Below are 27,031 nucleotides of genomic sequence, written 5' to 3'. Positions count from 1 at the left end.
TCCATGTAGACATTTTTTTAAGAGTCCACAATTTTGTTTTTTCTCTTTTAGTATACCTTCCTTTTTATTTGTTCTTTTTAGATACATGATAGTAGAGTGTACTTTGACATATTATACATACATGGAGTATAACTTCTTCTAATTAGGGTCCCATTCTTGTGTTTGTATATGATGTGGAGTTTCCCTGGTCATGTATTCATGTAAGAACATAGGAAAGTTATGTCTGATTCATTCTACTGTCTTTCCTATTCCCATTCCCACTCCTTTCCCTCCGTTCCCCTTTGTCTAGTGCAATGAACTTCTATTCTTCCATCATCCCACTATTAATGTATATTAGCATCCACATATCAGAAAAACTATTTAGCCTTTGGTTTCTTGGTATTGGCTTATTTCACTTAGCATGATAGCATCCAGTTCCATACATTTACTGGCAAATGCCATAATTTCATTTTTCTTTATAGCTGAGTAATATTCCATCGGGTATATATACTATTTTGTTTATTCGTTCATCTGTTGAAGGGCACCTAGGTTAGTTCCATAGCTTAGCTATTGTGAATTGAGCTGCTATAAACATTGATGTGACTGCATCACTGTAGTATGCTGATTTTAAATCCTTTGGGTATATACTAAGGAGTTCGATAACTGGGTCAAATGGTGGTCCCATTCCAAATTTTCTGAGGAATCTCAATCCTGCTTTCCAGAGTCTTTGCATCAATTTGCAGTCCCACCAGCAACATACGAGTGAACCTTTTCCCCCACATCCTTGCCAACACTTGCTTGTATTCTTGATAATTAACATTTGGACTGGAGTGAGATGGAATCTCAGTGTAGTTCTAATTTGCATTTCTCCAATTGCTAGAGATGTTGAACATTTTTCATATATTTGTTGACCATTTATATTTCTTCTGTGAAATATCTGTTCAGTTCCTTTGCCCATTTATTGATTGGATTATTTGGGGTTTTTTGATGTTAAGTTTTTTGAGTTCTTTATATATCCTGGAGATTAATGGCCTATCTGAGGTGCAGATGACAAAGATTTTCCCCCATTCTGTATGCTCTCTCTTCACATTCTTCATTGTATCCTCTTTCAGTTTGATACCATCCCATTTATTGTTTCCTGATTTTACTTCTTGTGCTTTAGGAGTCTTGTTGAGGAAATAAGTTCTAAACTGACATGATGGAGAGTGGGGCCTACATTTGCTTCCAGTAGGTACAGTGTCTCTGTTCTAATGCCTAAGTTCTTCAACCACTTTGAGTTTTATACAGGGTGAGAGATAGGGGTTCAATTTAATTTTGCCATGTATTAATTTCCATTTTTCCCAGCACCATTTGTTGAAGAGACTATCTTTTCTCCAATATAGGTTTATGGCGCCTTTATCTAGTATGAGGGAACTGTATATATGTGGTTTTGTCTCTGTGTCTTCTATTCTGTTCCATTGGTCTGCATGTCTTATTTTGTGCTCATACCATGTTGTTTTTGTTACTCTACCTCTGTAGTATAATTTAAAGTCGGGTATTGTGATGCCTCCTGCTTTGCTTTCTTGCTAAGTATTGCTTTGGCTAAGCTGAGCCTCTAATTTTTCCAAATGAATTTCATGACTGCTTTTCTCCTTCTAGAAAGTCATTAGAATTTTATAGTAATTGCATTAAATCTGTATAGATAGAGCTTTTGGTAGGATGGTCATATTTTGACAATATTAATTCTGCCTATCCAAGAACATGAGAGATCTTTCCATATTCTAAGGTCACCTTCAATTTCTTTCCTTAATGTTCTGTAGTTTTTCAACCTCTTTTGTTAGACTGATTCCTAAGTTGGGGGGGGGGTTGTTTGTTTGTTTGTTTGTTTTGAGGCTATTGTGAATAGAATTGTTTTCCTAATTTCTCTTTCAGCCGATTCATCTGTGGTGTACAGGAATGCCATTGAATTATTGATATAGGTGTTAATTTTATATCCTGTTAATCTGCTGAATTCTAGATGTTTTCTGATGGATTTTTTTTTGGGGGGAAGGTCTTCTAAATATAGAATCATGCCATAAACAAATAGGAATAGTTTGAGTTCTTCTTTTCCTGTTTGTATTCCTTTAATGTCTTTCTTTTGACCAATTCCTCTGGCTAGAGTTTTAAGTACTTTGTTGAATAGAAGTGGTGAAAGGGGGCATCCTTGTCTTGTTCCAGTTTTTAGAGAGAATGTTTTCAATTTGTCTCCATTTAGAATGATGTTTGTTTTGGGTTTACCATATATAACTTTTACAATGTTCAGGTATATTCCTACCATCCCTAGTTTTTCTTGTGTTTTGAGCATGAATGGATGCTAAGTTTTATCAAATGCTTTTTCAACATCTATTGAGATTATCATGTGATTTTTGTCTTTAAGTCTATTGATAAAGTGAATTACATTTATTAATTTCTACATGTTAAACCAACCTTGGATCCCTGGGATGAACCCCACTTGATCATGGCACACTATCTTTTAAATATGGTTCTGTATGTGATTTGCTGGTATTTTATTAAGAACTTTTGCATCTATGTTCATCAAGGATATTAGCCTGAAGTTTTCTTTCCTTGATGTGTCTTTTTCTGGTTTTGGTGTCAGGGTGATACTAGCTTCATAAAATCAGTTTAAAAGAGTTCCCTCCTTTTCAATTTCATAGAATAATTTGAAGAGTATTGGTGTAATTTCTTCTTTGAAATCAGCAGAAAATCCATCTGGTCCTGGGCTTGTCTTTGTTGGTAGATCTTTGATGTAATCATCAATTTCAATACTTGAAATTTATCTGTTTAAATTTTCTATGTTTTGCTGATTCAATTTGAGTAGGTCATATGTGTCTAGAAATTTGTTAATGTCTTTATGATTTTCTATTTTACTGGAGTATAGATTTTCAAAATAGTTTCTGATATCATCTGTATTTCAGTACTGTCCATTGTGATATTTCCTTTTTTATCATGAATCTTAGTAATTTTGAGTTTTCTCTTTCTCTTCATTAGCTTTATTAATTTACTTATTTTTTCAAAGAATCAACTTTTGTTTTATTGATATTTTGAAATTTTTTTGTTTCATTTCATTGATATCAGCTCTGATTTTGATTATTTCCTGTCTTGTACTGCTTTTGTGTTGATTTGTTCTTTTTTATAGGGCTTTGAGATGTAATGTTAGTTTGTTTATTTGATTAATTTCTATTCTTTTAGTGAATAAGCTCAATGCAATGAACTTTCGTCTTAGGCCTGCCTTCATAGTGTCCTAGTGATATTGATATGTTGTGTCATTAGACTTTTGAGTATGATAATGACGTTCTTCTACTGTTTACTGGCTTGCCTTGTTTTCAGTGAGAATCCTATTAGCATTATCATTAGAAATTTATTGATTTTTCTTCTCATTATAAGTGGTATTTTTACTTGTTTATATGTCTGGTAAGTTTTCAGTAGACAAAAGAGATTATGGATCATATTGTGGGGTGACCACTGTACATGACTGTTTATTTAAATATTTTTAACTTTGTTTTAGGACCCAGTTAAAGTATCTGAAAATGTTTTGACTTGTTAATAATTTATATTAAGGTTCATTATATAAGCCTAGAGCAACCTTTAGTCTACAACCAGTTTCCACGTTGGTTAATTTAAAAAAAAAATTGTCTAAGTATTTATCCATTCATGCTCTGTTTTAAAGGGTTTTTTTTAACTTTTATGGTATAAGAAAACAAATTGTTCAAATTATTAAGATATTCTTCTGCTTATTCTTCTTGAATCATTCTTCCCCAAGTTCCATGTAGTTTTTTTCATACTCCTGCAATAAGACTCTAAAGTGATAGGGAATGAAATTTTAATAAAGACTTTCAAAAGTTTTGTTTTGACTCACATATCCCAGATCCAAACTTGAAAAAACTGGAAAATCATCAAGCATAGAAACAAAAGTCTTAATAAAATCCATACTTTAAGAATCAGGAAAGTGGAAACAATGGGACAAAATTTTCAGATAATAATGTATGTACTCCAGAAAATCATCACAGAAAAATAATTCCTAGTTCTGTTGATAGCAGAAAAGTCCAAGTGTAGGCCTTTGTTTCTATCTTCTTTAGGTACTTCAAAGTATTTGAACTTGCCCTTGCTGAGGCAGTATCATAGTAAAATATGTATGGAAGCCCCACTATCCTTCCCTCCTCATGTCAGTAAAAGATCTGGATTTTTAAGTTTCACTGGGTAGAATAAATATGTTTCATTACAAGCAGGAGAAGCATTAGTGGAATGTCATGACTTTCAACATTATCCAGCAGTAACAAGGCCATCCCACATTGGAGAAGGGGAGGGAGGACGAATGGGAAGCAATAACTAGACATCCTGCTGCTGCAGGTATGATAGTATTGATGGAGACCTAGTGGAGGGCAGGAACTCCAACACCCACCAGGCAGTAATAAGGCACTATCCCCCCAATAAAAGCCAACACACCAATTGCAAACTTCTACCAAACCCAAACTTAGGGCACCACCTAATCATAAAATACCAACAGTAACCAAGGTTCAGGGAAAAAACTGCTTAGAGTTTCTAGAAGGACAGGCACAAACAAAGCAAAAATATAAGGACTGTAATAAACACCTAATCCTTCAAAGCACATCATCATATGCCAACAAACATTGAGAACTTTCAGGGAACCACAACTTCAACTAATACACAAAATAAGATGCACATACTTATTGTGTCCCCTAGGGAACAAAGTAATAAGCCAGAAACATAGCAACAAATATGTGGGGATTCTCAAAAAAATAATTTAAAATAGCTGTTCTACGGAAACAACAAACTTAGAAAATACACATTAAAAAAATCTCTGTACTTTATCAGAGAAGCTTAACAATTGAGTAATTTTTAAAAATAAAACATAAATCTTTAAAGTTCAATGTGCAATAAATCAAATAAAAACACAACAGAAAAAAAATAATTATATATATATATATATATATATATATATATATATATATATATATATAATTACAGAATCGAACAGTAAGCTCAAAACAGACTACTTTAAAGAGAATCAAGAAAAAAAGGAAAGGAATAAAGAAAGCTTATGGAAATTTTGGGACAATATTAAAACATAAAATATTAAGGTTAATGGGCTTCAAGACAGACTTGAGAATACCAAAGGGATAGAAAGCTTTTTCAAAATAATAATAACAGAAATTATCTTAAACCTAAGGAAGACTATAAATACCCAGGTATAAGAATTGTCAAAGGTTGTCAGATTCAACTCAAGAAATAGTATGATTATCCTCTAACCAAATATGCTGTACCCAGGAGATCCTTTAGTGTAGAATTTTCTATTAGTATTTTTTTTCTCTTTTTCACTTATTATCATTATTTTTAATGTTAAATAGCTATTATTTTAAAATAGCTTGTTATATCAAAAGGCATCTTTTGAAAGCTTCATAGTAACCAAAAGGCAAAAATCTATAATAGATAAACCAAAAATAATTAGCAAGGAATCAAAACACACTACTACAGAGTATTACTTAACCACTATAGGAAGACTATAACAGAGGGAGAAAGAAAAAAAAACTTTGAAAACATTACAAAACAAGTAACAAACCGGAGAAGTAATGTGTGCCTTTCACATTTGTCATTGTTATGGTGTAGGCTAACCTATTAAGCAACTTCAGGCTATGGTTATATGATTACTTTGCTGTGAATCATATTATTGCAAGTTGGTACCATTAATTTTTTTAACACCTAGTTTATAACATAACTTTCTCTGCTGTTTTTAGTTTAGTTCATATTAGAAGTGCATCTCACTGATTTTGAATTTTAAACTTACCAAAGTGCAACAACAAAAAATCATGGAGATGAATATTACCCTTTCCCAAAAAAAAGTGTTAATTAAACTTCCCCCAAGTGCACTAAAGAGTGGTTTAGATTCGTTTAAACTTGTCTAATTTTTTTTCCCTATCCTACTACTTTAAAAAGAGGCAATTTAGAAAGTATTTGGTAGTAATTGCTGTTGAATGCCATTTCTACTTTTATAATGTGTCTGTATGTATAAATCTTGCTTTAAATCTGAGTAACATATACTATGATCATTGAGCTAATCTTGCTTGATGTTACAAATATATTTTACAAAATTGTGCTGAGACATTTGAAAAAAGAAAATGAAACTGCTATGGTTAAAACTAGGTTTGTTTCAAAAAAGTTTATTTAGACATTATTTGTTGTTATATTTTCTTTGAAAATTGCAATAATTTATATATTTGTATTCTGCTTTGGAACTGTATATATGCTTGTCTACTATTTTTAATTTTACAATAAAATAAATATTTTGTTATCTGCTAAAAAAAAAGTATGAATAAATTCTCCTTATTAAAAGGTATAGAGTGACTGTATCATATCACAAAATCTATACAATGCTTACAAGACACTCACTTTATCTTTAAGGACACACAGACTGAAAGTGAAGGGATGGAATAAGATATCCCATGCAAAATGAATCCATAAGAAATTAGTAGTTATATCAAAAGGCATCTTTTTGAAAGATATGTGACAGGAATAAATCAAAAGCAGTCAGACGAGACCAGGAAGGTCATTTTATGATAATAAAAGAGTAATTCACCAAGAGGAAATAGCAACCTAAATACATATGCACTAAATATTAGAACACCTAACTATATAAATAAAATAGTAATAGTCTTAATGGGAAAAATACTTTTCAACACAATCAAATTAAGGGACTTCAACATCCCATACTTAGTAATGAACAGAAAGAAAGAAACAGAGTTAATGGACTGTTTTAGTCAGCTTTTTCACTGCTAGAACTATAAGATCTGAACAGAACAATTTTAAAGAAGGAAAAGTTTGTTTGAGGGCTCAAGGTTTCAGATGTCTTAGTCCATAGAAGGCTAGCTCCATTCCTCAAGGCTCTGGCACAAGAGTGTGGCAGAGTGAAGCAGCTCATGTGATGACCAGGAAGCAGAGAGAGAGAGACAATATACACCCCACAGCCACACCCCTAATAAGCCAGTTCCTCCAGCCACACCCCACCTGCCTCCAGTCATCACCCAGTTAATCCCATCAGGTATTGATTCACTGATTGGGTTAAAGGCTGTAACCCAATCATTTCTCCTCTGAACCTTTTTGCATTGTCTCACACGTGAACTTTTGGGGTACACCCCACAAGCAAACCATAACAAGGACCTAAAAGACACCTACAGAATAATTAATCTAACAATTATAGAATGTACATTCTTCTCTCTAGTGTATGGAACATTCTCCAGAACAGAGGGAAACAAAATAAGTCCTAGTAAATTTTTAAAAACTGAAATCATTTTGAGTTTCTTTTCTGATAGAATAGTATAAAACTAGAAATCAATAACAAGTTTTGAAAAAAACAAATACAAGAAAATTTAAAAATATACTCCTGAACAACCAGTGGAATGAGGAAGTAATTAAAAAGCAAATTTAAACATTCCATGAAGTAAATGAAAATTTTGAAATGACATACCAAAACCTGTGTGTACTGAAAAAGCAGAAATAAGATTACAACAATCGGAGAGATCCAAGATGGCAGAGTAGAGGAGATACCTTTTATGGCTGCTCTGTGCATGATTCCAAGAAAGCTATCAGGTGGCTTCTCCACAGGGTCTTGCCTTGATGGAATACAGCATCTCAGAGCATGTGACAGGACCCCACACAGCAGATTTTCGCAGAATCCAGCAGAGCTGCGAGCACCGAGCAGAACTCAGAGCCTCTGTGTTCCAATGAGACTTCAGACTCGGGTCCCAAAGGCCGCAGTTTGAGCACAGGCGTGGCTCTCAAGTGCCAGAGCAGAAACACCAAATCAGCACCTCGGCAGAGCAGCAGAACTCCAGACTACGCTCCACTCCCACGCAGGTCACCGGACTGCGTTCTAGCCACAGCACGAGGACATCCCAGCTGTCCCAACTCACCAGACACCCCAAGGTGGGAAACAGACGGACTCCATCTTGGAAAACCTTTCTCACCATCTTTTGGTGGGCATGGCTACAAGCGCAGATCTGGATCTACAACTGAATAGGTACCTGGTTTCCAACGCCCCCTCCCCCCAGCTGTGATAACTCACACAGTGACCATCAGCACAAAAACAGCTCTCAGTTGAACAGGAGCGCAGTGCAACCAGGGTACAGCCCACCTGGTGTGATCCGAGGGCAGAGAGGTTCTGAGGCTGAGACCTGATAAGCAAGAGATGGGAGGGGTCTAAAAATCAGGAGCAAGGCAGAGAGGCCAAGATTAGGGAAGCTCCAGGCAAGAGAGGGAGAGATCACATCTTCTCACACTGGTTACCTACACCACCCTGAGGGCAGAGACTCAAACTTGGAATAGACAACTCCACCTACTGAAAGAGAAGCAAAGAACTCTAAGAGTATTTTGTTGTTGTCATTGTTGTTGTTTGTTTTTTGTTGTTGTTGTTTTGTTTTTTGGTTTTTTGTTTTATGGTTTTTTGGGTTTTGGGTGTTTTTTTTTTTCCTTCTCTTCCATTTTATCCTCTTCCTTTCTCATTTACCCTTCCTCCTCTGCTCCTCTGGTCTTAATAACCCCAGCATATGTGAAACCAAGAACTTTGCATGAAATAGAACTTTAAGAACTGAGTCACCAGAATAATATAATATAGAGGAATTGCATAAGCCCCCTTTTTTCTTTCTCTCTCTCTTTTCTCTTTCTTTCTTTCCTTTTTATTTTTCTTCCTCCCTCTCTTGCTCTTTCAATCTCCTAAATTTTACTATTTTTACTTCTTGTAATTTTCTAAATACATATGTGTTTGTTTTAATGCCTTCTACTGTCCTCCCACATACTTGTCTACCCTAAATTACTTCCTGTCTATTCCCCTGCTAATAACCCTCTTCATTAGAGTTCTCCTCCAAATTTCCTAAGTTTTATTAAACCCATACCCTCACATCTTTCCCCCTTAACATAATGTCATACACCTGATCCCCTGTCCGCTGCCAGAAATGGTACACCTTTTATGAAACTACTGATTATATTTTAAATAATAATTGAATCCAACATTTCTAGACAATGAGACTAACTATAAATGTCTTAATAACAATAATTTACTCATAGGTGATGTATTGTTGATATTGGGAAATGTCAACATTGTCCTTCCTCACAAAGGAGGGATCTTGGAACTACACAAGAGCACTACAAATCTATAGGGTAAACACAACAACACATCAGTCCCACAGAGCGGGAAAGAAATGTGAGCAACATGAAAAGACAAGGGAAGAAAGTACCACAAACAATTCAAGACAACACATCATTAGAAGAATTAACAGAAACAGCAGAAAAAAATGACAGAGAAAGATTTCAGGATTCACATGATTCAGATGTTTTGGAATCTCAAAGAAGACATTAGACAACAAATACAGACAGTAAAAGATCACTTTGACGATAAGCTACATAACCAAATCCAAAACCAAAAGATCACCTCTACAGGGAGACAGAGGTTTAAAAAAAAAAGCAGAAATCCTTGAAATGAAAGAAATAATAAGCCAAATTAAAAACAAAAATGAGAGCATCACCAGCAGAGTAGACAACTTAGAAGATAGGACATCAATGAAGACAAAGTATATCATCTTGAAAAGAATGTAGACATCATAGCAAAAATGATAAGAAACCACAAGCAGAACATCTAATAAATATGAGATAGCATAAAAAGACCAAATTTAAGAGTTATGGGGATAGAGGAAGGCATAGAGGTCCAAACCAAAGGAATGAGCAATCTGTTCAATGAAATAATATCAGAAAACTTTCCAGACATGAAGAATGAAATGGAAATCCAAATACAAGAAGCCTACAGGATGCAAAATGTGCAAAATCACAACAGATCCACACTAAGACAAATTATAATGAAAATGCCCAACATACAGAATAAGGAGAGAATTTTAAAAGCCACAAGAGAAAGGATCCAGATTACACATAAGGGTAAACCAATTAGGATAATGGCAGATTTTTCAACACAGACCCTGAAAGCTAGAAGATCCTGGAACAACATATTTCAAACTCTGAAAGATAAGGGGTTCCAATCAAGAATCTTGTATCCAGCAAAACTAAGCTTCAGATTTGTAGATGAAATAAAAACTTTCCACAATAAAAAAAAAAGTTAAACAATTTAGAGCTAGAAAACCAGCACTAAAAAACATCCTTGGCAAAATATTTCATGAAGAGGAAATGAAAAATAATAATGAAAACCAGCAGAGGGAGGTAGTGCACTAAAAGAAAAACTAATCAAAGAGAAAAACCAAGTCAAGTTAAATGACAAAAATAAACAAATATGACTGGAAATACAAACCATGTCTCAATAGTAGCCCTAAATGTTAATGGCTTAAACTCACCAATCAAAAGACATAGGCTAGCATATTGGATTAAAAAAACAACAACAACAATATGCTGCCTACAGAAGACTCATTTGATAGGAAAAGACATACACAGTCTGAAGGTGAAAGGTTGGGAAAAATCATACCACTCACATGGACGGCGGAAACAAGGAGGGGTCTCTGTACTCATATCAAATAAAGTAGACCTCAAGCCAAAGTTAATCAAAAGGGATAAAGATGGACATTACATACTGCTCAAAGGAACAGTATGTAATGTTATTCCAATAAGACATAACAATCATAAATATATATTCCCCAAACAATGGTGCAGCTATATTCATCAAACAAACTCTTCTCAAATTCAAGAGTCAAATTGAACACAACACAATAATCTTGGGTGATGTTACCACACCTCTCTCACCACTGGAAAGATCTTCCAAAGAAAAGTTGAATAAAGAAACTATAGAATTCAATAACACAATAACTTAGACTTAACTGTCATATATAGAATATATCAATCAACATCAAGCAGATACACTTTCTTCTCAGCATCACATGGATCCTTCTCAAAAACAGACCATATACTATGCCACAGGGCAACTCTTAGCAAATACAAAGGAGTAGAGATACTACCATGCATTTTATCAGATCATAATGGAATGAAATTGGAAATCAACAACAAAATAGGATAAAAAATTCTGCATCAAATGGAGACTGAACAGTATACTAGAGAATGAACAATGGGTTACAGAAGACATCAAGGAGGAGATAAAAAATTCTTAGAGGTAAATGAGAGCACTACTTTATATACAGAGATATGAAAAATTGTGCTCTATATGTGTAATAAGGATTGTAATGCATTCCACTATTGTTGTGTATTTTTAAAAATAATAAAATCAATCAAAAACAGATTACATCAATCAATGCCAATATCAAAAAAATAGAAAGCTCTCAAATTAAACAACCTATCATTGTGCCTCAAGCAAGGAATCAAAACATACTGTGAGAGAAAAATCACTTAACCATGAAGGAACACAATAAAAGTGGAAGAAATGAACTACAACATTAGAAAACATTAGAAAATTAAAACATTAGAAAAACAAGTAACAAATGAAAATAGCAAGATGTTCTCTGTTCAGAAGCAGAAATACAAGAATAAACCAAACCCAAATTTAGTAGAATAAAAATAAAGAGCAGAACAGAAATAGAGATAAAAATCATACAAATTACATGAAATCAAGTTTATTTTTTAAAAAACTAAGAACAATTAACAAAATCTCAGCTACACCGAGAAAGTCATAATTGACAATGTAACTGAAAAGAATGTAGCAAACAGGTTAGACCATAAGATTTCAGAACTCAGAAATCACCATAGAATATTAAACTTTAGAAGACCTAAATGTGATTATAATGAATAAGACTGAAGGGATAAGAAAGGAAGCATGACAGTAGATTTTACTCTGACATATTATACATACATAGAATGAGTATGACTTGTTCCAGTTAATCTCATTGTTGTGCTTGCACACGATGTGGAGTGACATTGGTCATGGATTCATATTTAAGGATAGGAAGGATAGGTGCTATTCATTCTACTGTCTTTCCTTTGCCCTCTCCACTCCCTTACCTAATTCCCTTTGTCTAGTCCAATGAACTTCTAATCTTCGCCTCCCTTGTGGACTAGCGTCCACATATCAGAGAGAACAGTCTACCTTTGGTTTCTTAGTACTTGTTTATTTCACTTAGCATGATATTCTCCAGTTCCAGCCATTTACTAGCAAATGCCATAAATTCATTCTTTTCTATGGATGAGTAATATTCCATTGGGTACATATACCACATTTTCTTTATCTATCCACCTGTTCAAGGAACCCAGGCTGGTTCCACAGCTTAGCTAATGTGGACTATACTGCTATAAACATTGAAATGGCTGTGTCACTGTAGTATGCTGATTTTAAATCTTTTGGGTATATTCCAAGAAGTGGGATAACTGGATCAAATGGTGGTTCCATTCCAAGCTTTCTGAGGAATCTCCATACAGCTTTCCAGAGTCACTGCACCAATTTGCAGTCCCACCAGCAATGTATAAGTGAAACTTTTCCTCCCACATCTTCACCAACATTTATTCTTGCTTGTATTCTTGATAGTTGCCCTTCTGACTGGGGTGAGATGGAATCTCCATGTAGTTTTGATTTGCATTTCTCTAATTGCTAAAGATGTTGAACATTTTTTCCTATATTTTTTGACCATTTGTATTTCTTCTATGAAGTGCCTGTTCAGTTCCTTAGCCCATTTGTTGATTGGGTTGTTTTTATTTATTTATTTATTTATTTATGTTGGTGTTGAGTTTTTTGAGTTCTTTGTATATCCTAGAGATTAATGTTCTAAGATGCGGTTGGGAAAGATTTTCCCCCATTCTGTAGGCACTCTGTTCACGTTCTTGATTATTTCCTTTGCTGTGAAGAAGCTTTTTAGTTTGATACCATCCCATAAATGCATACTAAATTTACTTGGAAATATTCTTTACTTATCTTCAAAGATAAATAAAGAATAAAATAAAGATAAATATCTTTATTTATCTTCAAAGATAAAAAGAGGTATTTATGTATAAGTGACATAGAGAAATATTACCAAGAAAGTTTTAGCAATTTTGAGAATCAAAAACACACATAGTCAAGTAATATATAACTTTACCTCAGCCCCATAAAATATTTTTTAAAGCACTTTAAAATTAATAATTTAATTAAATTTTAAATTAATAACGAGATTAATTAAATGGTATTTCAATGTTACAAATATTATGCTTAAACTATAAAAGTATTCAAATCAACAAAAAGGAAGCAGAAAAAAAGAAGACATGGAAAGTAGACATAAAGTTTCAGTTATTGCAAATATCAGACAACTCCAACAAAAATAAAATTTCCAAGAAGAAGAAGATCACATTGGAAGGCAAGAGGTATGTACTTGAAAGAAGTTAGTCATGGGCGGGGAGAATGAGTGAAAATATTAGTACAGGCATAGAGAGTTTAAAAAAAATACTAGCAAGCAATGGAAGCATACTTTGAAGAACAGTCAACACAGAAACAACAAAAGACAAAGCCTTAAAACAGACAAACCTGGGAAGTTACCCTGTTCCCTCTACACTCACCCCTTGACACGATCATTTTGTGGAGAGTTGGCATGGGCACAGAACAATCAACTCATTCAAATATGAGTAACATCAAAATAGATCAAAGACCTAGGAATCAAACCCAAAATTTTACAACTGCTAGAAGAAAACATAGGATCAACACTCCAACACATAGGCACACACAGGCAATGCCTTCTGTCATATGACAGAAAACAAAAGTGCACCTCTATTTTGTACTTTCAAAAAATAGCTGAATTTGGATTAAAGACTTAAATTATAAACTTCAATATTATTAATTCTAAAAAAATAGCAGACTAAAATCTAGAACATGGAGAGAGCTTTTCCATCATACAGAAAACCCAAATTTAAAAAATAAAATATTAGCAATGTTAACCATATGAAATGTAAAAGTAATACTGGAGCAAAATTATTATAGATATACAAAATTATCTGTCATGCTCATAAACAAAAGTTTGATATCTAAACATTCAAAACATCCTCACAAATTATAAAGAAACACTCAAATGGCATGAAAAGGCAATTACAAAAGAACAGAGGCAAGTGATCAAGAAGCACATGAAAGATGTTGAAATCCACTAGTCATCAGAAAAAAAGGAAACTAAGATGTTATGTAATGGCATTACTTTATGTTCTTCAGATGACCAAAAATTAAAGGAGTAACAACATTTATTGCCGACTGATACATGAGGGAAAGATGAATCTTATGCATGCAAAAGGAAATGTTAAAGTGCCAACTTTAAAATAATTTTAAAATAATGCAAAAAATTTATTAGAAAAAAATATTTGTAACCTAGTTTTCCAAGTTTTGATCAAGTTTATATCAAGATATAAACTTACAACTCCCATCTCTTAATGTAGTGGCTGTTTGGGCACTGGAGTTACAAACTAAGTTCAAAACCTAGATATACCCACTGGGTGAGAGTCCTGAGATAGCTTAACCTCTTTAAATCTTATCTTAATTTGATATGCTCAGAAATAAATGCTAGTAATCTTTTTTGCTGCTTGACAAACAGAAAGAGATCACATAATGAATAATGAAAGTCTGAGTAGTCAGAAATGAATACCAAGTCCCTCAGTTAAGCTACATCACAATCACAGATATTCCTTTTCTTTCTAGGAATACTGAAACATCATCCTTACATGAATAGATATGCAGCATCATGAGGCCTTAAGGTAAGATAAGACCGCATCCATTCTAAAAATCTACGCAATAATTCATCTGCTTTGCCAACTGTAGAAATCTTATTTTTATCTGACCACAACTCCAATGATGTCAGCACAATAGTAACTTTCAATTGAGTAAATGCCTAAAGCAGAAGAAATAAATATATGAAAATTAATCTTTATGTTAATTTATAACAAGAAATTATTTCAATATTTTTACAAATCCATACTCAATTTAAATGGATGATTTAATTACCCAGAAATACATCAAGTTAACATGAATGAAAAAAATTTTTTTAAATATTTTTTTAGTTGTAGATGAACACAATACCTTTATTTTAATTATTTTTATGTGGTTCTGAGGATCGAACCCAGTGCCTCACACATGCTAGGCAAGTACTCTACCACTGACTGAGCCACAACCCCAGCCCCCATGAATGAAAATTTCAAGACAAAAAAATTATTTGATATGAAAATAAAAATACTTACCGAATTTACAAGGCTGATAATTTCAAAGATTTTATTTGTTACTATCGTGCTATCAGAGCCCAAGTAATCATACTGAAAGATAGAATTAATTTTATATTTAAACACAATTCATTATATAATGTTTTTGAGATTTACTCTCCTCCTACTAACAGAAAGCTGAGGCAGATTTGGGGCTCCAATTTCAAAATAAGACATAAACATAAGCGGGATCAATCATATTGTTGATAGGAATGTAAAATGGTACAGCCATTCTGAAAAATAGTTTGGCAAGTTCTTTCAAAACAAATAATGGACTTACTATATAACTCATCAATTACATTCCTGGGCATTCATCCCAAAGAAAAGAAACCCAATGCTCACATTTATACCTATATGTGAATGTCCCTAACTGCTTTATTCATAATAGCCAAAAACTGAAAATAATGAGTATGTTCTTCACTGCTCAAATGGTTAAACAAAGTAGTATAAACAAAGTAGTACTTTCATTCCATGAACTATTACTCAGCAATAAAAAGAAAACTGAACTGTTGATATATAAGACAACTTAGATAAACCTAAAGAAAATTATGCTGAATTAAATCTCAATAAAAAACAAACTGTATGATAACTTTATGCAATTTGTGAAATTGTAAAGAACAACAGCTTAGTGTTTGCCAAGGGTTAAGGAGAGACAGAAGGTATGAGTGTGTCTGTAAAGATTCTTATGATGATATTATTGTGAGTATCTTGAGTGTGGTAGTGGTTTGCATAAGTCTACCAATATGACACTTTTGCATAAAACCACACACACACACACACACACATATACATGAATACATAAATGAGTGTGTATATATGTGTTGCCTCTGGATTGTGACTATGTCAAACTCCATATATCTACACCTCATCTGTACATCTATACCATGCCTTGAATGTTACAAAACCATCAAATTCAAAACTAAACTCAACTCATCATCTTCCTTCAAAAATCTGTTCCTACCTTATATTTGCACCTCTTTAGTGGTATTATCATCTATTACATCTCACATTTATTATGGACATGCTCCATGAGAACAAATATTTCTGATGTGTTCACTTCTGTATCCTTAATAGCTAGAAAAGGAACTGGTATCTAGATGATATTCAGTAAATTTGTTAAATAAATTAATACATCAAAAACTTACATGGCTTTCTAATTCAACTTCATAAATTTTAAAGGTCTCCCTTTATTTCTATTCCTATTAATATCAATGTATAAATTTTTAACTTGATTACTGGAATAATCTGTTAGATGATTACCCCTCCAATTTTCCAACCAGCAATCTACCTCTATGCTAATGCCAAATGAAGATTCTACGATGAAAATGAATCTTTCACTCCCCTGCTTAAAGATTGTGAATGATTCTCCATTGCCTTTCAGATATAATCCAAATATTGTATCAATTGTTTAATTCACCCATTTCCACATGCCTCTTAATTTTGTGTTTTAATGATAGAAACTTTTCTAACACTTGCATGGGAAGGTTTAGCACAATGTCCACCATGACCCCACCCTCCACCTATTACCTATTTGTGGTAATAGGTGTGTCCCCCTGTATTAATATGACAGTATTAATGTATTAATATGACTATACTAAAATGACATATTTATTACACTTTGACATCTTGGGGACTTGCTGATCCTGAGCTGACTGATTCCTAGAGCTAGCAAATGACTTGCCTCAGAGTATATGTTTTGGTTTAGATGTGAGGTGTCCCCAGAAGTTCACATGTGAGACAATGCAAGAAGGTTCAGAGGAGAAATGATTGGGGTATAGCCTAAACCTCATCAGTGAATTAATCCCTGATGGGATTAACTGAGTGGGAAAGGGAGGCAGATGGGTATGCTGGAAGAAGTGGGTCATTGTGGGTGTGGCTTGGGGGTATATATTTGTATTTGGATACCCTTCTGCTTCCTGATCACCACATGAGCTGCTTCCCTCTGCCACGCGCTCCACCATGATGTCCTGCCTCACCTTGAGCCCTGAGGAATGAAGACGGCCTTATATGGACTAAGATTTCTGAAACTGTGAGCCTTTAAATAAACATTTCCTCCCTTACAATTGTTATGGTTGGATCCTTTAGTCACAGCAACGAAAAACCTGACTCAAACAGTACACCTTTTGAATGCAAAATAGTCAGTCCAGAGCCAAATCACCTTCTCTAACAGAACCTCACACTCGGAGACACTGTTCTCCTGCCCAGGGCAAGGTAGACAACTATGGACAGCCACTATACTCCAGAGCCCACTGAAATTATTCAAATTAGCCAATCAACTTTTCATGGGATGCCTTGTCTGTTCTTGCAGAATCCACAATAAAGGGTTTTGTCCAGATGCCCCCCTTGATGGCAGTCTCCTGACAGATCTTGGTGGCTGTGGCCCTTGCATTACAAAGAGTGTTCCCTTCTCTTGGGAACTATGATTGATAAACTTTATTTCAACAGCAATCATTTTCTGATCTGTTGGCCTCAACACAACTGCATAATAATAAATCCCACATTTTAAAACACCCACTTTCTTACAGTATCCCAAGTTAAAGTTGTATATTTTCGTATCTGTTCCCATTAACCAACCTGTGTTTTTATGACACCATATGCTTCCCTCAGTTATAAAATGGAATTCTCTATGCTAAAATTGTAGATTTACAATTTATGAAGTCACTGAAGAAATTATCAGTATTATTCTCTGTATGCCAACATCTGGTAACACAGATTTCATAGCTGACTCAATGCTTTTTTTATTAAAGAATTTGAAAATATGCCTAAGAACATAGAAAAGGGGATGTTTAGTCAGCATAGTATGGTTGAAAAACTAGTAATTTGATCAAGAAGCTTTTAAAGTAACCCTCAAAATTTTATAAGCCTGAAACAAAACAATTTCCAGAATGCACAATATTTCCTAGAAACTTGTCATGTTTATTAGAACTATCTTATTTTCTCTTAAGTATCACAATAACTTGATTCTAAATGTTTCCTTTTCCTTTTACCAGCACTAACAAATCAAATATTGTCATATCCTTCTCCAAATACCCCCCCCTGTCATGACCTCAGTGCTTCCTGACAAACCCTGCAGCCCTCAGCAAGGAATTAGCACTCATGTTGCTTCCAAGTGTGGTAACCAAAAGCTATCATTGAATTAAAAACAGGAAAGCCCATTTTTATTCCTATTTTCTGAACTCTTTAAAGATTAGAAGAAAGAAAACCATATTTACTTGACTGCAAACTAAGTTACACTCCCTGGTTTTGAAGTTTAACAGGTCCTCAAATTGTTTATGGTAATCAAGGATCAATAGTTAGATTATCCTCACTCTTGTCTCAGTAAATATTTTATAGAGCGAAACCATTCCCTGCACTCAATACTGCTCTTAAAGACTTCCCTCAAATAGGACCTCAACCCACCTTGACCAAATATCACCATTAAAAAAAATAGTGTGTTTTAAAGGAGGCCCTAAAAATTGTGGAAAAACTGACTTTGCAATATTGTTATTTAAAGATTTTAAATAAAGCATTGCTGATAAAACTAGAGTGATGTTGACAATATGATTTTTCAGTCTGCACATTTTTACACTATTCTATCTGTGACAGGCAAGTAAGACTGGGAATATTTAAATTATCCTTTAGCTAAGGCTAATCATACCTTCACATCAAATATTTAAAAGCAAAGAAAAAGCAGAACACATACCAAAGCTTTATCCAGCACAATATGAATCTCTAGATAAAGAGAAGGTAAGTCCAGAAGAAGTAATTCTGACTAGAAAAAAAAAGAAAAACAACATATAAAATTATTTTATAATCTGTTTATTCAGAACTATTTATTAAACATTACCACAGCAATTATAAGACACAGCAGGGTATTTGCTTATCACAATAGCTGGACATTATATTTGGGATTTTACTTTTAAAAAAGAAGAGGACAGTGTTCCTTTCATCTTAGTTTTCTACCTAGCAGTCTTCCAAGATTTTTCTAAATCTGAGGAATCAAGAGATTGTTAAAGGTAAACTGCCCTGGGCAGTAAATAACAAAATAATAATAATAATATTATAAAATTCATAATTCCAGAACAAAATCTTTATGTCTCTTTGTGTCTTTGGAATATACTTTTCCTGCTCTCAGCTGCCATTATGCTAAATGGAAGATGCTGGACAAAAGAGTCACATATTGTATGATTGAATTTATCCAAAATATGTAAATCCATAGAGACAGAAAGCAGATTAGTGGTTGCTAGAGGATGAGATGACATGTTCTGGGACGTAACTGTTTAATAGGTAAAGGTTTCCTTTTGGTGTGATGAACAATGTTCCAAAATTAAATAGCAACAACATAGTAAATGTACTAACTGTTACTGAATTATATACCTAAATAATTAAAATGGCGACTTTTTACATATATTTACCACAATAAAAAATGTAGCTGAATAAAGCTAAAACATGAAAGGGGAAGAATAAATATTCTTATTTCTTCCCACAATGGAAGGTAAGTTGTTTTATTTTGTTCCCTGCAATATATAGAAAAGTGAGTGACATATATAAAAGACTCAACATTTTTTTATTTTTTATTAGAGCTTTATACATAGTACTCAGGTTCATTCCAATAAACACACATTCATGGAAATCTATTTCAATCCATGACTTCCTCCCCTTTTCTCTCCCCATTTTCCATCCTGCCCTCCCTCTCCTATCTCATTCTCCTAACTACTAGATCGCCTTTCACTCATCTTTTAATAATTTGTATTTGATTCTTTATGTTATACTATCATTTCCTCCCCATTTCCTGTATTTCACTCTAGCTTCCACATATGAGGGGAAACATTTGGCCTTTAAATTTCTGAGTTTGGCTCATTTCACTTAGCATGATTTTTCATTTCCATCTGGCAAATGCCATAATTGCATTCTTTCTTATGGCTAGAACTCCATTGTGTGTGTGTGTGTGTGTATCACAATTTTGTAATCCATTTATCTATTGATGGGCATCTGGATTGACTGCATAATTTATCTATTGTGATGTGGCTGTGATGTGCTATAAACCTTGATATGGCTGTGTAACAGTAGTATGCTGATTTTAGATCTTTTGAGAAAATACCAAGGAGTGAGAGCTGGGTCATATGGCGGTTCCATCACTAGTTTCTCGAAGAATCTTCATACTGCTTTCCAGAGTGGTTTTACTATTCTGCAATCTACTAACAATGTACAAGTGGAACTTTTCCCCTACAGCCTCATTAGCATTTACTGTTGTTCATATTCTTGATCATTGCCATTCTAATTGTAGTGAGATGAAATCTTAGGGTAGTTTGTGATTTGCATTTCCCTGGTTACTACAGATGTTGAACATTTTTTCATATATTTTTGGCCACTGTGTTTCTTCTTCTGAGAAATTTCTGTTTAGTTCTTTTGATCAGTTATTGATTGGGTTATTGAGGAGGGGTGTTACATTTTTTGAGTTCTTTATATATTCTGGATATTAATTCCTTATAACAGGAGTAGCTGGCCAAAATTTTCTCCTATTCTGTAGGCTATCTCTTCATGCTCTTAATCATTTCCTTTCTTGTGCAGAAGCTTTTTAGTTTAATAGCATCCCCCTTATTGACTCTTGGTTTTATTGCTTGTGCTTTAGGGATCATGTTAAGTCAGTGCCAGCACCTATATGATGGAGTGTTGATGCTGTATTTCTTGCAGCCGTTGTAAAGTTTCTGATATAATTCTTAAGTCTTTGATCCATTTTGATTTGAGTATTGTGCAGGTGAGATAGGGGTCTAATTTCATTTTTCTACACATAGCTATCCAGTTTTCCCAGTACCTATTATATAAAAGGCTGTTTCTTCTCCAAGATATATTTTTGGCACCTTTGTCAAATATTAGACAACTTTAGGTATGTATCTTCTATTCCATTGGTCTTTGTGTCTAGTTTGTTGTCAATACCATGCTGTTTTTGTTACTACAGCTCTATAGTATAACTTCAGATCAGGCATTGTGATGCCTCCTGCTTCACTTTCCTTGCTTACTCTTTCATTGATTATTCTGGGTCTCTTACTATTCCAAATGAATTTAAGAATTTTTTTTCCTAATTCTGTGAAGAATGTCATTGGTATTTCAATGTGGATTGCATTGACTCTGTAATGGCTTTTGGTAGTATAGCCATTTTGACAATATTAATTCTGCCTATCAAAGAACATGTGATGTCTTTTCATTTTCTAAGATCTTCTTCAATTTTTCTTCAGTGTTGTATAATTTTCACTTTAGAGTTATTTTACCTCTTTTGTTAAGAGTAATTCCCAAGTATTAAATTTTTGTTTTGAGGTTATTGTGAATGGTATGATTTTACAGATTTCTTCCTCTGCTGAATCACTGTTAGAGTATAGGAAAGCTATTGATTTATGGGTGTTGACCTTGTATCCTTGTTAAACTCATTTATGAGCTCTAGAAGTCTTCCAGTAGAGTTTTTGGGTCTTCCAGATATAGGATCATATTGTCAGCCAACAGAGATATTTTGACTTCTTTTTCTATTTGTAGCCATTTGATTTCCTTTTCTTGCCTGATTGCTCTAGCTAATGTTTCAATGACTATATTGAATAGGACTGGTAAGAGTGACAGCCTTATCTTGTTCCTGAATTTGGAAGAGATTCTTTTAGTTTTTCTCCATTTAGTATTATGTTGGCTTTGGGTTTGTCATGAATGGCCTTTACAATGGTAAGGTAAGTTCTTTGATCCCTAGCTTCTCCAGCATTTTTAACATGAATGGATATTGGATTTAATCACAGGCCTTCTCTTCTTCTCAATTGCATTGATTTTGATGCTGATCTTAATTATTTCCTGTCTTCTTTTCTAAGCCTTTGAGGTGGAGCATAAGCTTATTTATTTGAGATATCTCTAATTTTTAATGTAGGCATTCAGTGCTAGAAATTATCCACTAGAACTGCTTTCAAATGTCCCAGAGATTTTGATATGCTATATCTCTATTATTGTTCATTTCTAAAAATTTCTTGCTTTCTATTCTTATCTCTTTTTTAGTCCATTCTTCTTTTAAGAGACTATTGTTCAATCTCCACATGTTTATGTGATTTATTTTCTTTTTTCTGTTGATTTCTAGCTTCATTCCATTGTGATCTGATAGAACACATGGGATTTCACTGAATTTCTGGTATTTGCTAAGATTTTCTTTGTGGCCTAGATTATGATCTACTTTGGAAAAAGTTCCATGCACAGCCAGGAAGAAGGTAAATTTAGCTGATTGTGGGTGGAATATTCCATAGATATCTATTAGGTCCATTTGATTTATATAGTGTTATTTATTTATTTTTATTTGTTTTACTTAGTTACACATGAAAGTATAATGACCTTGACATATCATACATTTGAATCAGATGGGATATAATATCTCATTTTTCTGAGTGTACAGGTTGCAGAATCACATTGGTCATGCATTCACATATACACACACAATAATAATAATGTCTGTTTCATTCTACTATCCTTCCTATCTCCCCAATCCCTCCCTTCCCCTTCCATCACTTCTCTCTACCTAATCTAGGGTAGCGCTATTCTTTTTTTTTCTTTTTTTCTCACATCTTCATTCATGTATTTTGTATAACAACGAGGGTCTCCTTCCACCATCCATGCAATTCCATTTCTCCTTCCCTTTCCCTCCCACCTCTCTTCCTATGTAGAGGTAATCTTCTTCCCATGCTCTTCCTCTCTTTCCCATTATGAGTCACCCACCCCCCCATATAACAGGGAAGACATTCGGCATTTGTTTTTTAGAGATTGGCTAACTTAGCATAATCTGCTCTAACGCCATCCATTTCCCTGCAAATGCCATGATCTTATTATTTTTTAGTGCTAAGTAATATTCCATTGTGTATATAGGCAACAAAATGAAATTGAATCCCTATCTCTCACCATGCACAAAAGTTAACTCAGAATGGATCAAGGATCTAGGAATTAAACCAGAGACTCTGCATCTAATAGAAGAAAAAGTTGGCCCTAATCTCCATCATGTGGGGCTAGGCCCCAATTTCCTTAATAAGACACCTATAGCACAAGAATTAAAACCAAGAATCAACAAATGGGATGAATTCAAACTAAAAAGTTTTTTCTCAGCAAGAGAAATAATATGTGAGGTGAATAGGAAGCCTACATCCTGGGAACAAATTTTTACCCCTCACACATCAGATAGAGCTCTAATCTCTAGAGTACACAAAGAACTCAAAAAGCTAAACACCAAAAAAACAAATAACCCAATCAACAAATGGGCCAAGGACCTGATCAGACACTTCTCAGAAGAAGATATACAATCAATCAACAAATATATGAAAAAATGCTCATCATTTCTAGCAATCAGAGAAATGCAAATTAAAACTAGTCTAAGATACCATCTCACTCCAGTCAGAATGGCAGCCATGATGAAGACAAACAACAAGTGCTGGCGAGGATGCAGGGAAAAAGGTACACTCATACATTGCTGGTGGGACTGCAAATTGGTGCAGCCAATTTGGAAAGCAGTATGAGATTCCTTGGAAAGCTGGGAATGGAACCACCATTTGACCCAGCTATTCCTCTTCTTGGACTATACCCAAAGACTTAAAAACAGCATACTACAGGGACACAGCCACATCAATGTTTATAGCAGCACAATTCACAATAGCTAGACTGTGGAGCCAACCTAGATGTCCTTCCACGAATGAATGGATTAAAAAAATGTGGCACATGATTTATATAGTGTTATTTAGATTAGACATATCTTTATTGATTTTATGTTTTGATGGGCTGTCTATTGGTGATAAGAGTGTATTGAAATTACCCAGTATTATTGTATTGAGGTCTATGCAGGATTTAATGTCATGGAGTCCTTTTTCCATGTAATTGGGCACATTGACATTTGGGGCATAAATATTTACTATCATTATATCTTCTTAGTGGATCATTCCCTTAACAAGATGTAGTGACCTTCTTTGTCGTTCTGATTAATATTTGCTTAAAATCTACTTTGTCAGATATGAGAATAGCTATTCCTGCTTATTTTCTTGGACCATATTTCTGGAATATTTTTGCCATCCTTTTACCTTCAGACTGTGGATGTCTTTGCCTATAAGATGAGTCTTTTGTAAACAGTATATAATTGATTCTTGGTTTTTGATCCATTTGACTAATCTGTACTTTTTAACTGGGGAGTTGAGATCATTAACATTTAGTGTGAGTAAGGATAACTATTTATGGTTTTCTGACATTTTGCTATATTTTACCCTGTCTTGATTCTTACTTAATAGATTATTCTTCTATTGAACTTCCTCTGTGAGTTCTGGGAATTATTTTTTAGTTCCTCTTGTGCGGTTTATCTTTGAGTATTCTTTGTAATGCTGGCTTGATTCTCATGAATTCATTTATTCTTTTCATGGAAAGTTTTTATTTTCCCCTCAAATTTGAAACTAGGTTTTGTTGGATATAGAAATCTGGCTGGCAGTTTTTTTTTTATTTTAGGGCTTGGAATATCTCATTGCAGATCCTCCTTAATTTTAGGGTCCAAGCTGAGAAATCCAAAATGAACCTTATTGGTTTGCCTCAGGTTTTTGATCTGATGTTTCTGTCTTGCAGCTTTTAATATTCTTTCCTATTTTCTATATTAGGCATTTTGATTATGATATGTCCCAGTGAGCTTCTTATTTGACTAGGTCTATTTGGGGTCCTGTAATCCTCCTATATGTGGATATCTGTCTCATTTTGATGTGGAAAATTTTTCTGTAACTCTTTCATTGAAAATGTTCTTTATGCCTTTAGTTTGTATCTCCATGTTCTCTTCTATCCCAAAGATCAGAGCCATCATGTCAGTTCTGATGTTTTCTTTCTTCTTTGTTTATTATATCCAAATTTCTGAGTCCCTAAGCTGCTTTTGATGTCCAATATTAAATATTAGTGAAATCCTTCCTTAGCCACCTTGGTGAGAAGCTGTACACCTGCTGTTTTGGTCCCGTGCAACAGCACAGCTTGGAATGCTGCTTTACTTTACTCTGCCATCTACCATCTCCCTCCCAAAATATATTTTAATTGGATAAGTAAATCTTACAAAGTGCAAAACTGAAATTGCAAAAACTTAATGGATCAAGAAATTTAGTCTCAATTATATTTTTTGAAGTGGGGTCATACTTTTTTAGCCAAATTGGTCACAAACTTGTGAAGTCAAGTGATTTCCTCCCCTGCCCCAGCCCCCCAAATATCCAGGGCTACAGGTGCACCCCACCATTCTGGCTATTACATTAAATTACAAATTTAACCAATAAAACTAAAAATAATTTAACATTTTAAATTAATTGGAAGAGGAAAGAAAGAGTACAGTTTAAGTAAATTATAATTATCTTTCATTTCAGAGAAAAAAGAGACAAACTGAACTTGGTTAATAAAAAAAACTAAAAGAAGAAACAGAAGCCAGTGTATTATCTAAATATTGGAATTGAGGTTTACACATGAAAGAAAGGAGAGAAAAAAATTTTACTTTTTAATTCTTGAAGTAAGTAAAATATAATGCACAATTTAATAATTTATAAAATAAAAATTCTGCAACAACCACTTAGGTTAAGAAATGAAACATTTCCATCCTTCCTCCCAGAATCCAATTAGGCCTTTTCACCTGATCACAACTTCTAGAGGTAAGCAGAATTCTGATATTGATGACAAATCCATTACAAATCACAAGATTTCATTCCAAATCCATATCCTTTCCTTTTTTCTATATTTTGATCTTTGGATAAATGAACCATACAGCTCACATTCTTTTATATCTCACTTCTGTTACTCATCATCATGTTTTAAACATTCATTCATGTTGATCTGTGTTGCTATAACTCATTTGGTGTTTTTTTAACTTGATGATGGTCTACTACATGAGTATACTACAATTCATTTACCAATTTTACTATTGCACATTGGGATTTCCCCCACCGTGTTTGGTACTACAAAGCTATGACAAACTTATTAATGTATCTTAATGGATTTAGAGCACATTTCTATATGCTGAAATTTCAGGGTCATAAAGAATGCATTTCTCATGCTTTGCTAAAGAATAACAAGCTATTCATATAATTTTTATCAATATGAACAACCACAAGTACCAAAAGATAATTTATCTTGCTTCACTCCTCTGTACATCTTTTACCAGTATGATGAACACAATGATGGATACCATGTTGGTTTATTTTGCACAATTCTGGATATTAAAGAAATTAAGCATCCTTTATTTTTAGTTTAGACTTACTATTTTATAATTAAAAGACACAGCAAAAGCAGTTCTAAGAGGGAAGTTTATGGCACTAAATATCTACCTGAAAAAGAAAGAAAGAAATCAATCTCAAACATACATCCTAATTCCTCAAAGAATGAGAAACAGGAAAACAAACTAAATTCAAAGTTAGTAGAAGGAAGAAGATAATAAAGATCAGAGCAGAAAAATGAAATAGGAACTAGAAAGATAATATAAAATATCAGCAAAACAAAGTTGCTTTTTTGAAAGGCTAAACAAAATTGACAAACTGTTAGCTAGAATAATGAAGGAGAAAGGGAAAGTATTCTAACCAAATTAGAAAGGAATGAGGAGAAACATATAACTGATAACACAGAAATATAAAAGTTAATAAGAGACCTACATATGAACATCAACAATTTGTGCAACCTATCTAAAATATGGATAAAATCCTAGAAACATATAACCTAAAAAGACTAAATCACAGGGCTGGGGATATGGCTCAAGCGGTAGCGCGCTCTCTTGGCATGCGTGCGGCCTGGGTTCGATCCTAAGCACCACATACAAAGATGTTGTGTCCGCCAATAACTAAAAATATATATATATATATGTATATATATATATATATATATATATATATATATATATATATATATATAA

At 33.8% G+C, this 27,031-nt stretch overlaps 1 protein-coding gene across 1 annotated transcript in view; it reads right to left on the bottom strand.

Moving 5' to 3' along the window:
* Positions 1-27,031, bottom strand: part of LOC107155345 (disintegrin and metalloproteinase domain-containing protein 32-like) — a 179,536-nt gene that overhangs the window by 103,261 nt on the left and 49,244 nt on the right. The window contains exons 7-9 of the mRNA XM_048792765.1: positions 18,830-18,898; positions 15,130-15,201; positions 14,617-14,783 (exon numbers count right to left, since the gene is read on the bottom strand). Coding sequence (XP_048648722.1) covers positions 14,617-14,783; positions 15,130-15,201; positions 18,830-18,898 — 308 coding nt within the window. The remainder of the gene's footprint in view (positions 1-14,616; positions 14,784-15,129; positions 15,202-18,829; positions 18,899-27,031) is intronic.

The sequence above is a fragment of the Marmota marmota genome, unplaced genomic scaffold, assembly GCF_001458135.2.
Source record: "Marmota marmota marmota unplaced genomic scaffold, marMar, whole genome shotgun sequence".
In the NCBI taxonomy this organism is placed as follows: Eukaryota; Metazoa; Chordata; class Mammalia; order Rodentia; family Sciuridae; genus Marmota; species Marmota marmota.
This window is presented reverse-complemented; position numbering and strand designations above follow the sequence as displayed.